The sequence below is a fragment of the Eubalaena glacialis genome, chromosome 9 (assembly GCF_028564815.1).
Source record: "Eubalaena glacialis isolate mEubGla1 chromosome 9, mEubGla1.1.hap2.+ XY, whole genome shotgun sequence".
NCBI classification, from domain to species: domain Eukaryota; kingdom Metazoa; phylum Chordata; class Mammalia; order Artiodactyla; family Balaenidae; genus Eubalaena; species Eubalaena glacialis.
Window position 1 is genome coordinate 25,240,922 of NC_083724.1, and position 13,597 is coordinate 25,254,518.

Here is a 13,597-nt window from a genome sequence, read left to right on the forward strand (position 1 = left end):
CAAACAACAAGCCTGAGGGTCAGCCTGTGATTTGGGTTCTTAGGAGGAACACTTTTGTTTTCCCTACCAGAGCCCAGGCTGACCAACAGATGAACTTGCTTATTGTTTCCCTCTGCCTACAGAGGGATGGTTTTTCTAGGCCCACTTTTCACTGAGGATGCCTCCTGCTGGGGCCCAAAGTCTTGTCTTCTCTCCCTGCGTATCCATAAAAACCCAAACCCCTTCAGGTTGTGGAGATGGGCAGTGACACCCACCCCCACCCCTGCCCCCCCGATGCTCCCTCTATCCCCTCAGCCCTAGCCAAAGCCTGGGCAGCTGCTTACTTCTCTGCTTTTAGGTTCTTCTTTGGTTATTGGCTCCTGGGATCTCTCTTACTTGGCCTTATAGAGCAGGAGGCTTTTGGGATCATGTAGTTTGCCATACCGCTGGAAACAAAAGTTATAATATTTTTCAAACTCGATAAATACAACAATTTTTCACAATTCTTAGGAATGTACCATTATTTTGCCATTAGAGAACCTTATATGATAATCCTTGGGTTCATCAAGAAGAAGCTATTTCTTATTCGCGAAATAAGACTCCAAAGTCGAGTTTCTACCCATTGAACACATTACCTTAAAGATTAGAGAAAAGTCTGGATTTTAATTTGTGTGACTTATTCCCAATTTAACCTCCTCCCCCACCCTTTGCCTTTCTTCTTAGGAGAAACAATTGCAGCGCTTACAGATATGAACAGCTTGAATCGTCCAGAATCTGATGGCCAGATCACAATTTTTACAGATAAAACAGGAGTTATAAAGGCTGCAAGATTACTTCTTTCTTCAGTGACAAAAGTGTTATTGCTGGCAGACCGAGTAGTCATTAAGCAGATAATAAGGTCAAGAAATAAGGTACTTACCTTTCTGATGTTTCTACTTGTGTCTTTCAGGGTTGTTCAAAAAGTTTTTTCTTCTTCTTTTTTTTTAGGTTAACTGCAGATAATTTAGCAATGCTTATCTGGTTTTGTTTTTTTTTTTTTTTTTAATTTATTTTTGGCTGTGTTGGGTCTTCGTTTCTGTGCGAGGGCTTTTCTCTAGTTGTGGCGAGCGGGGGCCACTCTTCATCGCGGTGCGCGGGCCTCTCACTACCGCGGCCTCTCGTTGCGGAGCACAGGCTCCGGACACACAGGCTCAGTAGTTGTGGCTCACGGGCCCAGTTGCTCCGCGGCATGTGGGATCTTCCCAGACCAGGGCTCGAACCCGTGTCCCCTGCGTTGGCAGGCAGATTCTCAACCACTGCACCACCAGGGAAGCCCTGCTTATCTGTTTTCATTGTTTATTATTCTAATTGTCTGTAGTTTAAAAATGATGTTTCATCTATACCTGTAATTCCTAAATGTATATACTGGGCTCAAACTTTTGAATGCAAATAACATTTCTTCTCAGAAAACCATTATCTACTTGTTGAGGTTTATTGGTGAAAACTTTTCGTGTGTACAAATGTGGGAAGAAAAGCTGAGCACCATGACAATGTATGTAGTAGAAACCTAGCTGATAAAAATACTGAATTCCTCAGTGCCTTTTTTTCCCCAAGTCAGAGAGTAACAATTTATATGCTTAAGAAAAAGCTCAATTACCTGAAACCACAATTATCCACATTATAAAATTTCTGTATGCAAAGTTCCTAAATATTACTTAATAATCATAAAATTTAGAGAATAGATTTTAACTCTTCCAGTCTAGACCTCTTTCAGTCTCTCAGATAATGGCCATGCTTCTCCGTCAACAGGGAAGCCAGGGTGTGTACAATTATTTATTTAGCTGTGGGTCTTAGTTGCAGCAGGCGGGATCTTCGTTGTGGCATGCGGGATCTTTTAGTTGTGGCATGTGGACCTCTTTGTTGTGGCACGCGAACTCTTAGTTGCGACATGCATGCGAGATCTATTTCCCGGGCCCCCTGTGTTGGGAGCACGAAATCTTACCCACTGGACCACCAGGGAAGTCCCAATCACTTCTTTCCCTGGATAATCCCCTAGGCAAAGAGGAGGGCAGTCAGCCAGGCAAGGGATCCTCCCACTGATTTGAGGACAAAACTACCTGGCTAGTATTGAGTGAATTGAAAAGTGTAAGTTTAAAGAGAAAAAGAAATTGGAGAGGTGCATCGGACAGTGCTAGAGGAATAGGAACAAACTTTCCTCTCTTTGGAAGACGGAGGTTCTGCTCAGTGGTGGCAATCTGCCTTATCTACGTTAGTTGCCTAGGCTTCCTGAGCTGCCGGGGGTGGGGGGGGGAGGGGGGGCGGGGGGGCGGGCAGATTAACATTCCAAATATCCATCATATCCTCATTAAATAAGTAAACACAGGCTATCTGTGTTTTCCTTACCTATCTCGGTCTGACTAAAACTAATCCAGTACTGTTATTTTAGAGAAAAGTATTTGAAAATATGTTTCACATCTATTTACTTTACTTCTAAATATCAAGAAAATACATAACGTTGTCTGTTGGCTGTGTTACAAACATGCTCTCTATCTACCCCTGGCTGCCCAAAGCTTCTTGGCAATTAACTTATTCACCACAGGCAGTTTCTGACTGATCCAAACTTTTCCTACTCTTGAAGTCCCTAATCGCCCTTTCCACTCCTCACTATGCGGGTGACCTTCCTTCCACTTTTCTGAGGAAGATGGAGTTCCCCCAATTCTGGTTCACTGAACCTTAAAGCTTCTGTGTATCATCTTTTATCCTCATCCCCCTCCTACTTCTCTGAAGATTTGATTACCTTAGTCCTGCCCATTCCCACCTTCTCCAGACCTTGCTGCATAAATGATCTCTTGCATATTTAGTCATATCCTTTACTTTTTCCTTTAATTTTCAAGTAAGCCCAAGTCTTCCCATCCTAAAAAGAAATCATTCCCTAGATGATTCTAACCTTTGAATCTGCATCTACTTCTCTGCGTCCTTTCTTCTCTGTCTTTTCCTCGGACTCTTTCTCAACTTTCCCCTAGAATTTAGAACTTCTCTTTTGTTCCTCTCTTGGCTCAGGTTTGATGTCTCAGTCTCTTTCACATCTAAACCTGATAATAAAATAATGTCTGTTTTGCAGGTTCTTGCAACTATGGAAAGACTGGAGAAAGTGAACAGCTTTCAAGAGTTTGTCCAAATATTCAGTCAATTTGGAAATGAAATGGTGGAGTTTGCACATCTTACTGGAGATAGACAAAATGTATGTGTTTACCATATTTAAAAATCTTGAGATACATGCATACTTTTCAATTTGGATAGAGGTGTGATCTTTGTGATCATTTGGGTTGGTTTGTTTACTTATTAAATCTATAACCTTGCTCTTGAAAGCCTTTCATAAATAAGCCAGGATAAAGTAAATAGATCTGTATGCCTTTTTTTGCTCACAGATAACAGTTAAATATTTTCCCACCTCACACACTGGGAAAGGTCATACTTGCCTTCAAGGCCCAATTCAAGTACTTCCTCTCTCACAGAACTTTCCATTTGACTCTTCTACAAGGGCTCAGGCAAATAAATGAGTCATCATACATATCCTGATAGTATTTTGTTATATATCTCTTATTATTCTTTCTGTAATTTGTTATATATTATTCTGTTATTATATCTTTCTATAATTGTTCTATATTAGATTAATAGTAATGACCTAAGCATTGGGTGATTTGCATTGGCTATATGTTAGCTACTTAATATTCATTATCTCATTTAATTCTCAGAACATCCGTATAAGGTAGGTATTGTTATTACTGTTTCACACGTGAGGAAACTGAACTTGAGAGGATGATAAAGTTTCCCAAGGTCACTTTTCTAGCAGGTTGAACTCAATTATGTCTGATTCTAAAGCCTGTAGTTTTCAAACCACACCATGATATTAGTTCTTTGTAGGTCTGTTCCCCAATTCAGACTGTAAGTTCTGAAGTTTAGGGAGGTGGAAAACCATGTCAAATCCAGGATTGACTTTTTCTTGTTGTTGGGATACTTGTGCATGAATTTATCCTGTCAAGTTAAATATATAATTGATCTCTTCTTGAGATGCTTTGGTGTAGTCCCATAGGCCATGGTTTTGGGCGTGAACTTTCCTGGTTGTAGCTGGAGTTGGAAGGTGGGTATTGGCCTGGAAAGTGGCAGGCTGGATTATATGCTTCACTAAGTGCTTCTTGGACATCTGGGTTTAATGAGGCCTATGTTTCGTCGTGTGGACCAGCCCTCTAACAGATTGAGATGCCATCTTTTTGGATCACTTGCTATCACCATACAATATATGGTGTATGGCTTACAAGTGTTATGTATACACACCTGATGCATTGTCAACTAGACCCACAGGTTTTTTTGCTAGAAGTCCTGTCCAGTATGTTAAAGACAAGGAATGGATGGAAATTTTAGAAGTGACCTTAACCTTTATTTTTGAAAGATACTCCTGACGGATGATAATGACAAGTAGGATACAGTCCTTTGGAATGTTACCTTGTGACCTGAATTAGCTTTGGAGTTTTTTTGCAGTTTCTCATTTACTAGATGTAACTTTGCTTCTTTCTTTCCTATTAAAGAAAGCTGTATTGGGATGCAAGTGAATGAGAGTGATATTATTATAGGGATAACTTTGAATCCACTCTCATTTATTAAAACAAATAAAAGGAAATCACTTTCAAACTTTAGGTCTTTGTTATTTGTAAGAAAAGGCTTTTCATCCAACTGACAAGTGAGAAAAAAAATTGACTAATGTGACAGGTGAATATTTTATGTAATCCAAATTTCAGCATCCATAAGTAAAGTTATTGGAACACAACCATATTAATTTGTTTATGTATTGTCTAGGGTAGCTTTCATACTACACTGGCAAAATTAAGTAGTTGTTTCAGAGACCAAATGAACCAGAAAGCCTCAAAAATTTATTATCTGGCCTTTTATTGAAAATTTTTGCTGACCCCTAATTTAGATGGTTACCAAACTGTTATGAGAGTATTTGGTTGTAGATTTAATCAGCAATATTTGGAGATCTTCTGTGATAGCACACATTCATATCAAGGGCTATATGAAGAGACACCAAATGAAAAAAAAAACAAACCCAAATACAGTGCCTACTTCAGAGTTTATATTCTAGTTGGGGAAAATTATATGCCCAAGAAACATCTTAAGAACATTTTAGAGCAGCATATTGGCTACGTTTAGGATTAAAACAACAACAACAACAACAACAAAAAAAACTTGAGATGAATATGCACTTAGATGGGATTAATCAGACATGATCCCTGAAAGAGTTGACTTCTAAGTGTCTATTTTGAAGGAAATAATAGTCCACAAATGCTCAGTAAATAAGTCACTTTTAATTAAGTAAAGCATAGGATGGTTGTTTCTGGTTGGGAGTGAGGTGTGTTCACATGGGCAGAATGTCAGGTGTGCAGGCCACCAGAATGTGAGCCGCATGGCAGCCTCTCCCTAGGTCTCAGTTCCTGGCTGTGCCGCCCTTAGTAAGGGCAGCTGTTTCTTTCTACTCTATTGTGTTGATGTATTTACATCGAAGTGGTGACATTTTATAAAACATTTATTCTGTTTTTTTTTCTACTTTGTCACTTTTTAAAAACAATGTTACTTAATTGTTGAGTATTGCTATTATGGAGTAAATTATTTCTCAAAAAATTGAGTTGTTTACATGATCCTAGACTGCTCAATGGTTTTATTCCATGTTTAGGATTTGAAAGATGAAAAGAAAAAGGCAAAAATGGCAGCAGCTAGGGCAGTTCTTGAAAAGTGTACAATGATGCTTCTCACAGCTTCAAAGGTAAGAAAATTTTTGTTTTACTGTGTTGTAAATTAATTAGAAAACCTGATTAAATGCATCTAATTTATGTATTTTACACTTTAAAAAGATGAAAGTGATAAATTGGAATATGGGCTATAATAGTTAAATTTCAGTTATTCTTTAACAAGAATGTTAACTTCCATCCCCAGTTCCAAACATCAGGTAATCTATGAGTCAGCTTTGAGCAACTAAGCAGAAAATGGCTTATTAAGTGCTGTGAATGGAGGCCTGTCACACACGGTCACTGCCTGTGGGGTTTTGCTAGTCTCATTGGGGAGCCAGCACATGTGCTCTAGAAAAAGTTAGGCAAGTTAGAATCTGTTAAGTAACAGTGGACTATTAAGTCAGCCCTTAGCTTGTTTATTCTGTAAATTCATACCTCTCTTATTCTACTTTTAACAAAATTGTCCATCAAGAGCTTATAATTTCAAACAGCAGTCGGCCAGCAAATTGGTACAATTCAAGAAAGAACTAGTAAACATCTCATTAGCAGTTTGTTTAGGATTGCCTTTTCTGCTCGGAATATTGCCTCGATGCTAGGATCAGTGAAGCCACAGAAACAGGATTCACTGGAGTCTGCTTGGAAGGCTCTGTTCATAGCTAGGCCCTGGAGTAGTTTTTCCTTTACATCATTTTTTAAAAGTCAAAAATGCATCCACAGTCATAAAACATCTGTTCATTTTTCCTCATTCTTTTTTAGCTCTTGCACATATTAGGCAACATTTTAAAAGTTTTAATCATGATGAAGTTATAGGGTTTTTTTTTTTCAAAAATTTTAAGTAAACATACTAAAGTATAAAGATATAGTTTTGCACTCTGCCTTTTTCACTTAACCTTGCTGTCGCTTTTTACTCATCCTGCTTCCACTTTTAGTGAGGAGAAGCAGCTGGGTGAGCCAGGGACACGGGAGATTTTGGTAAAGAACCATTTTTATTAGCATGGCATATTCTCTGTAAGATTTTGTGTATTATGATATGGGCCAAATCTTAACATAAAAATTTTCAATTGTTTCAAAGACGTGTCTCAGGCATCCCAACTGTGAATCAGCCCATAAAAACAAAGAAGGAGTATTTGACAGAATGAAAGTGGCGTTGGATAAGGTAATTGAAATTGTGACCGAATGCAAACCAAATGGAGAGACTGACATTTCATCTATCAGTATTTTTACTGGAATTAAGGAATTCAAGGTAAGAATAGAGAGAATATATTTTGTTTTTTTCTTGCCATTTCAAAGAAGCATCATTATATGTAGTATCCATAGTTTTGTTTAATATTTTAGAATAGATGCTTCACAAAGGCAGATGTTTGTCTTTAAAACAATGCCACAGTGTACAAACTTAATATTCAGTAACATAAAGCTTAGTGTAGTTAGTACAGAGAACACTGGTCTAGGGTTATAGTAGCTACTCTGGCCCTGTTTAGCTGTATGGTTTAGCTGTAACCTCTTGTCCTCTGTTTAGAAGTGTTCCCTTCCCAGCTCTAGAGCAATGCCATACCATCATGGATGATTATAGACAGCAGATATGGAATCTGCTGGAATTCCTGCTCTTCCTTGTGCTATAGAATAGATACTTTGAGACTGTAGTAATAGTGATAGCATTAATGATACTTAAAAATTTTAAATGAACAATAATACATGCTAACATTTATCAAGCACTTATTCTGTGCCGGCCCTGTGCTTTAAATGTGCGTGTGTGTGTGTGTGTGTGTGTGTGTGTGTATCTCAATCTCACAAGAACTATTATTATTATTCCCATTATACCATTGAGGAGACTGAGAAACAGAGATTAAGTAACTTGCTAGCTGGAAAGTGCCAGAGTTAGGATTTGAAAGTTGGCAGCCTGACTCCAGAATCCCCACCGTTTCAGGGCAGAACTCATCACAACTCAGAGATGGTGACAGTGCTCTTTAGTAAGAGCAGTGTCTAGTCGGGAAGACCCAGGAAATTGTTTAACACAACTCCCTCATTTAATAGGTGGGAAAACTAGGGCCCTGAGAAGTTCTCTAATATGCTAAGGGTTACCTCCCTCTCTAGTAGCCAGGGCTGTGACAGGGATGGTATTCTTTCCATCTAAGTAGGAACATGGGGTGGAAGAAAGTAATGGAAAGAACGTTTATTTTTGGGCATCATGCTCTCCATAAGTATTTTCTCATTTAATCTCTAACTTCCCTTTTAGATGCATATTACTATACCCATATTTTTGAGGAGGAAGGCTAATATGTGGTAGAACCCTTGTTTAGAACCAGGACTCTCTGATCCCAAAGTCCATGACCTTTCAGTTTACACCTCTGAGTCTGTTTATATGCTGTCTATCCTACCCCACATCTCCTCCTGAGGGGGAGGAAGCTATAGGGACCAGTCATTCTTTCAGAGTTTTTATTACTGAAAGGAATCTTAGAGATAATTTTTCTAATTCCCTCTTTTTGTTAAGGCTGAAGGGATAGATGTCAAAGGTCAAAGGATAATAAGGAAACAAGTAGGGGTAGAGCCAGGTCTTTGGCCTCTTGACGCTGCATTTCTGGTTCCAGGCTAACTAGGGGCAGTGTGGTACCTGTGGCCGCTGCTGACAGCTCCAGCTGCTGATCTTTTCGCCAGCGGGCATTCTGCAGAGCAAAGCGATCATGAATAGACTCAGTCTCACTGTCAGTGGTTATCTTCTTTACATCTGTAGAGGGAAACTGGATACTTTATTCGTTACTTTGAATATATGAACAGATCTTATGAAAACATGCACATAAATGGCTTTCAAAAAAAAAAAACTCGGAATTTCCCTGGTGGCGCAGTGGTTAAGAATCTGCCTGCCAATGCAGGGGACACGGGTTCGAGCCCTGGTCCGGGAAGATCCCACATGCCATGGAGCAACTAAGCCTGTGCGCTACAACTACTGAGCTGTGCTCTAGAGCCCGCGAGCCACAACTACTGAGCCCACGCACCACAACTACTGAAGCCCGCTCACCTAGAGCCCATGCTCAGCAACAAGAGAAGCCACCGTAATGAGACACCCGCGCACCACAACGAAGAGTAGACCTCGCTCGCCGCAACTAGAGAAAGCCCGCGTGCAGCAACGAAGACCCAATGCAGCCAAAAATAAATAAATAAATACATTAAAAAAAAAAAAACTCTACTAAGTTATTGTTTAAAAACATATATATGTTCTCTTTAAAGGAAAATAAAAAAGTTTAACATAAATGGTATGTGGACTGATTTTTATGTTGTAATTCTGTTTAAATCCTCAAATTCTCAGGTTCTAATTGTCAATTCCATACCTCACTTTTATCCATGTTCTTTCCTAGCTTAAGAAAAAAAAAGAAAAATCCTGTCTCCATAGAACAGAGTGATTACTGGAGATAACTTGGGCCAGGAGGAGAAGGGGAAGCTATTACTTCCCTGTGGCCTCTCGACCTTCCCAAATCTTGGTATTTTCAGAGATCATGTTAAAATGGGTCATATGTGAGGATTAATTTGGAATGATAGTTGTGAAAGGACTTTAAAGTGTGAAACAAATGTAAGTTATCCTTATCAGCGCAAGAATTGTGCCCACAATCATGATCATCACCACCTACTGCCTCTCAGCCCAGGTTGTTTCTGTGACATATTTCAAGGGCTAGAGGTTAAATAAGGTTGAAGTGACATAGCATATCGCAGAAAGCTGAGAGAGAGAAAATTGTACTAGTGAACATGTGTTCGTCACACATTCAGGGAACTCTAAGCACAGGCTGGCTGAAGTGAAAGGAAGTTTAGGAACTCAGAGAGATGAGATAGACTGTTAGAAAGATATGTAAAGACAAGACCCTGGAAGGTTTTGTGTTATGCGGTACAAGTTTGGGCTTGGTTTTATAGGTGTTGAGCCAATTAGAGGGAGATGGCAATATCTGAAGGGGTACGTTTTAGAAAGATGATTGAGGTCCCCTGGTAGAGAATGTTTTGGTCAGGGAGGTTCTGTTGGGGACACAAGACAAAATGTAGGGAGACTAGTTTTGCTGAATTAATGAAGGAAAAATTGATGCCTTTCCTAGTCCCTTCTATACCCCATACCTTCCACACCATTCCCCCTGGGCTCAACATATTCATTTTTGGCTGTAACATCTTCCAGGACTTTGCCTTGGCGTTTTGTCAGATACAAATCCTTTACCTGGAAGCTGGTTCATTTTTCCTACTAGTTGCTACATGATAATGCTCCTTCTGCCTTAGTATTCACTGATCTTATAGAAATGCTTTGTTAACGACTATAGTAATAAAGCTCCGCACGGCCATTGGTGGCTCTCGAGCAATGTGTCCTCCTGGGTTAGTGGACAATAAAGTCATCCCTGGACGCTGTATTTCTCCTGAGCTTTCAGACAGGGAAAGAAATTGCTAGCGTCTTCCTGGGCCCTGGGAGAAAGTACAGCCCATCTGGTTAGGTGGGAATGTTGACTCATGTGGATGTATATCCTTTTTGTTCTCAGATGAATATTGAAACTCTTCGGGAGAATCTTTATTTTCAGTCAAAAGAGACTCTCTCTGCGATGCTGGACGCCCTCTTGGAGCGCACAGAGGACTTTACTGATTGTGCCTATACCAGCCACGAGCACAGGGAACGCATCTTGGAACTGTCAGCTCAGGCCAGGATGGAACTGCAGCAGTTAATTTCTGTGTGGATTGAAGCTGTAAGAGCTTTATTTCATCAAAGTAAATCTTCTGTAATAGCTTTTCCCTGGAGCCCTGAGAGTTGTGGCAGGCGCCGTCACCACCAGGAGTGTGAATGTGGTCCAGAGTGGGCCAAGGGTGTCTCATTCCTTTTCTGCCCCCTACTTGGCCAGAGCATCCTTCCCATCAGCACTCACGGTATTCAACATTTCTAGGCCTGTTGTTTCTCATCCTGGCCAGTCTGGATTCTGTGCCACCATCACCATCACTAGTTCACCCTGCCGTCCCCACTCTTCCACCAGACTCACCTCTGGAAAATTCCTCCCCAAAATGCTTCTTCAGAGTGAAGAGCAGAGGTTCAACCAAGCCTAGAGGTTCTTGGGACCCGAGTCTTACTGCCGGAGCCGTTCAGATGTGCACAGTTCTTAACTCTGAGGACAGCTGATTTACAGACACAAGGATTTAGAAAACTTATTGAGGTTTAGATGCAATGAAGACCAGGGTAGACCCAGCTGGCAGGTGAAAGATTTTTCACCCTCGCACAGATTCCTGGTCTCAGACTGGCGGGCAGCCACTTTAAGAGCCTTAAACAGGCTGCTGGTGCGCTTCAAACGTGGGAGTTATTTGGGCAAGAGTGGCAAGCACTGACAGAAGTGGTACAACACAGGAGGTGTGCACCCAATCTCTTCTAGAACGTGGATTACAGATTTGAAAGGTAGAGCCCTGAGACATGTCTCTGGCACAATTTATTTATTTCTTAGGCCTAGGGTATGTCAAAAAAGTATTTAACATGGTTTACAACATACAGCATGGATAGAACAAATCTGGAAATCATGGACAAAAGCTTAGGCAGTAAAGATGAAGAAGGGTGAATGTGCCTGAGAGGGTCCAGCAGTCTGCTTCCTTGTGAAGAGATTGATTTATGAATGAAGAGTAGTATAAATCACAGATTTCCCTCATATTTTCTTGGCATCACAATATTGCAAATGCTCATATTAACAGGGAAACTTAACTACGGTAGAATGGTGTCAGGGATAAAAGCAGTATTTTGTGTTTAGTTTGAATTGTCTATGTGATATCTAATCTGAAGTGTAGATTGCTTCAGAATTAAATTTTAAGACCAACATGCAATATAAAGAGTTTCTGTGAGGAAACACTCTGTGTGTTGGGAATCCAGTTCTATCAATACTTAAATTTGCAGTTAACACCTTTCACATGTTTCACAAGCACTTGGATCTCTGATTCTGCATGTCAGATGTATTGTTCATTCATTCACTTTTTTCAGCAGTTGTCACTGAGTGCCTTTTATATGCCAGGCACCGAAAATCTAAAGATGAATAAGATAAAATCTTTGCCTGCAAGAATTTTGCAATGTAGAAAAATGTGGGAAGGTGTGAGACGAGTACAGAAAACTTTGTAAGTGTCCTAAGAGAAAGTACAGATCATGTGTTGAGAGGGTTTGAAGGAGGTTGAATTTGTATTTATCGAGAGGAATCAAGAAGCTTCATGAAGAGATTGACATTTAACTGATTTATTCATTCAAAGAATTGAATACCTGCTACCTTCCATTTGCTGTGCCAGGTATTGTGCATTCAGTGGTGAGCAAAATAAATGTGATCCCAGCCTTCACAGAGCTTACCAAGGCCTAGTGAGGAAAATAGACTTTAAACAACAACAACAACAACAGAAATCAAAAGTACATATGTAATTGCAAACTAGGATGATTACTTAGAGAAAAGGTTAGAGAGGGTAAGAAGAGGGTCTAATCTAAATTGTGTGATCTAAGAAGGCCTTTCTGAGAAAGAGACATTTATGTAAGGACTTGAAGATGAATAGGGTTTTAATTTTTATCTAGGTTAAGAATGAAGAGATGAGAATTCCAGACAGAAGATAAAACAGATTAGTTTTAGACATGATAAATTTATTAAAGAAAATTAGATTTAAAAAATTCACCTGTTTAGAGTAGAAAAATGTAACTAAATAACTAAAATTCTCTTTTCCACTCTAACCATAAACAGGTGAATTTTAAAAATCTACTTTTCTTATAGTTCACAGATATTAAAAATTTATTATGTTTGTAGTTTGAGTAAAATTGGAATTACAAGATGAAAAAGATAACTTCACATGTACTTTTAAAACTTTTTAGCAAAGCAAGAAAACAAAGAGCATCGATGAAGAACTGGAACTCGCTATGTTGAAAATCAGCCACAGCCTCGATGAACTTAAGAAAGAAGTAAGTATAGTTTGAAATCTAGCCTCTTTTAATTCTTTGCAAGTTGTCATGTTGTATGGTATATATAAAATGCCTTAGCATTAGTATGTTCCTGTGCCCAGAAAATGTTTGTAAAGTTTTCCTTTGACCTAGTTATTTTGAAGCCACTGTTTTATTAGTGCCATCATTCTCTTTATTTTTTTTATTATTATTTATTTATTTATTCATTTATTTTTGGCTGTGTTGGGTCTTCGTTTCTGTGCAAGGGCTTTCTCTAGTTGCGGCAAGCGGGGGCCACTCTTCATCGCGGTGCGCGGGCCTCTCACTATCGCGGCCTCTCTTGTTGCGGAGCACAAGCTCCAGACGCGCAGGCTCAGTAGTTGTGGCTCACGGGCCTAGTTGCTCTGCGGCATGTGGGATCTTCCCAGACTGGGGCTCGAACCCATGTCCCCTGCATTGGCAGGCAGATTCTCAACCACTGCGCCACCAGGGAAGCCCAGTGCCATCATTCTCAAAGCTTGTACACAAATGTTTATAATAGCCCGAAACTGGAGACAATCTAAATTTCCAGGGAATCCCTGGTGGTCCAGTGGTTAGGACTTCACGCTTTCACTGCCAAGAGTGTGGGTTCAATCCCTGGTTGGGGAACTGAGATCCTGCAAGTGGCGCGGTACGGTCAAATAAATAAATAAATAAATATCCATCAACAGGGGAATCAATAAATGAATTTTGGTATAACTATATCAAATGCTATTCAGCAATAAAAAGGAACACTATCGATATGGGTAATAACATGGATGAATTGCTTAAACGTTACACTGAGTGAAAGAAGTCAGACACAAAAGTGTGTGTGTGTAATTCTATTTAGAAGAAATTCTTAAAAAGGCCCAACTGATTTATAGTGACATAAACCAGGTCAGTGACTGCCTGGGGTCAAAAGTAGGGGGGATACTTACTACAA

The 13,597-nt window shown here is 39.8% G+C and overlaps 1 protein-coding gene across 3 annotated transcripts in view; it reads left to right on the forward strand.

The window, feature by feature from the left end:
- Positions 1-13,597, forward strand: part of CTNNAL1 (catenin alpha like 1) — a 58,994-nt gene that overhangs the window by 21,772 nt on the left and 23,625 nt on the right. For 2 of the 3 annotated variants that reach the window (XM_061200130.1, XM_061200131.1), the window contains exons 3-8: positions 703-890; positions 3,080-3,199; positions 5,687-5,776; positions 6,814-6,984; positions 10,244-10,444; positions 12,571-12,657. In XM_061200130.1, the coding sequence (XP_061056113.1) occupies positions 703-890; positions 3,080-3,199; positions 5,687-5,776; positions 6,814-6,984; positions 10,244-10,444; positions 12,571-12,657 (857 nt within the window). The remainder of the gene's footprint in view (positions 1-702; positions 891-3,079; positions 3,200-5,686; positions 5,777-6,813; positions 6,985-10,243; positions 10,445-12,570; positions 12,658-13,597) is intronic. The other variant, XM_061200132.1, reaches the window with a different exon arrangement.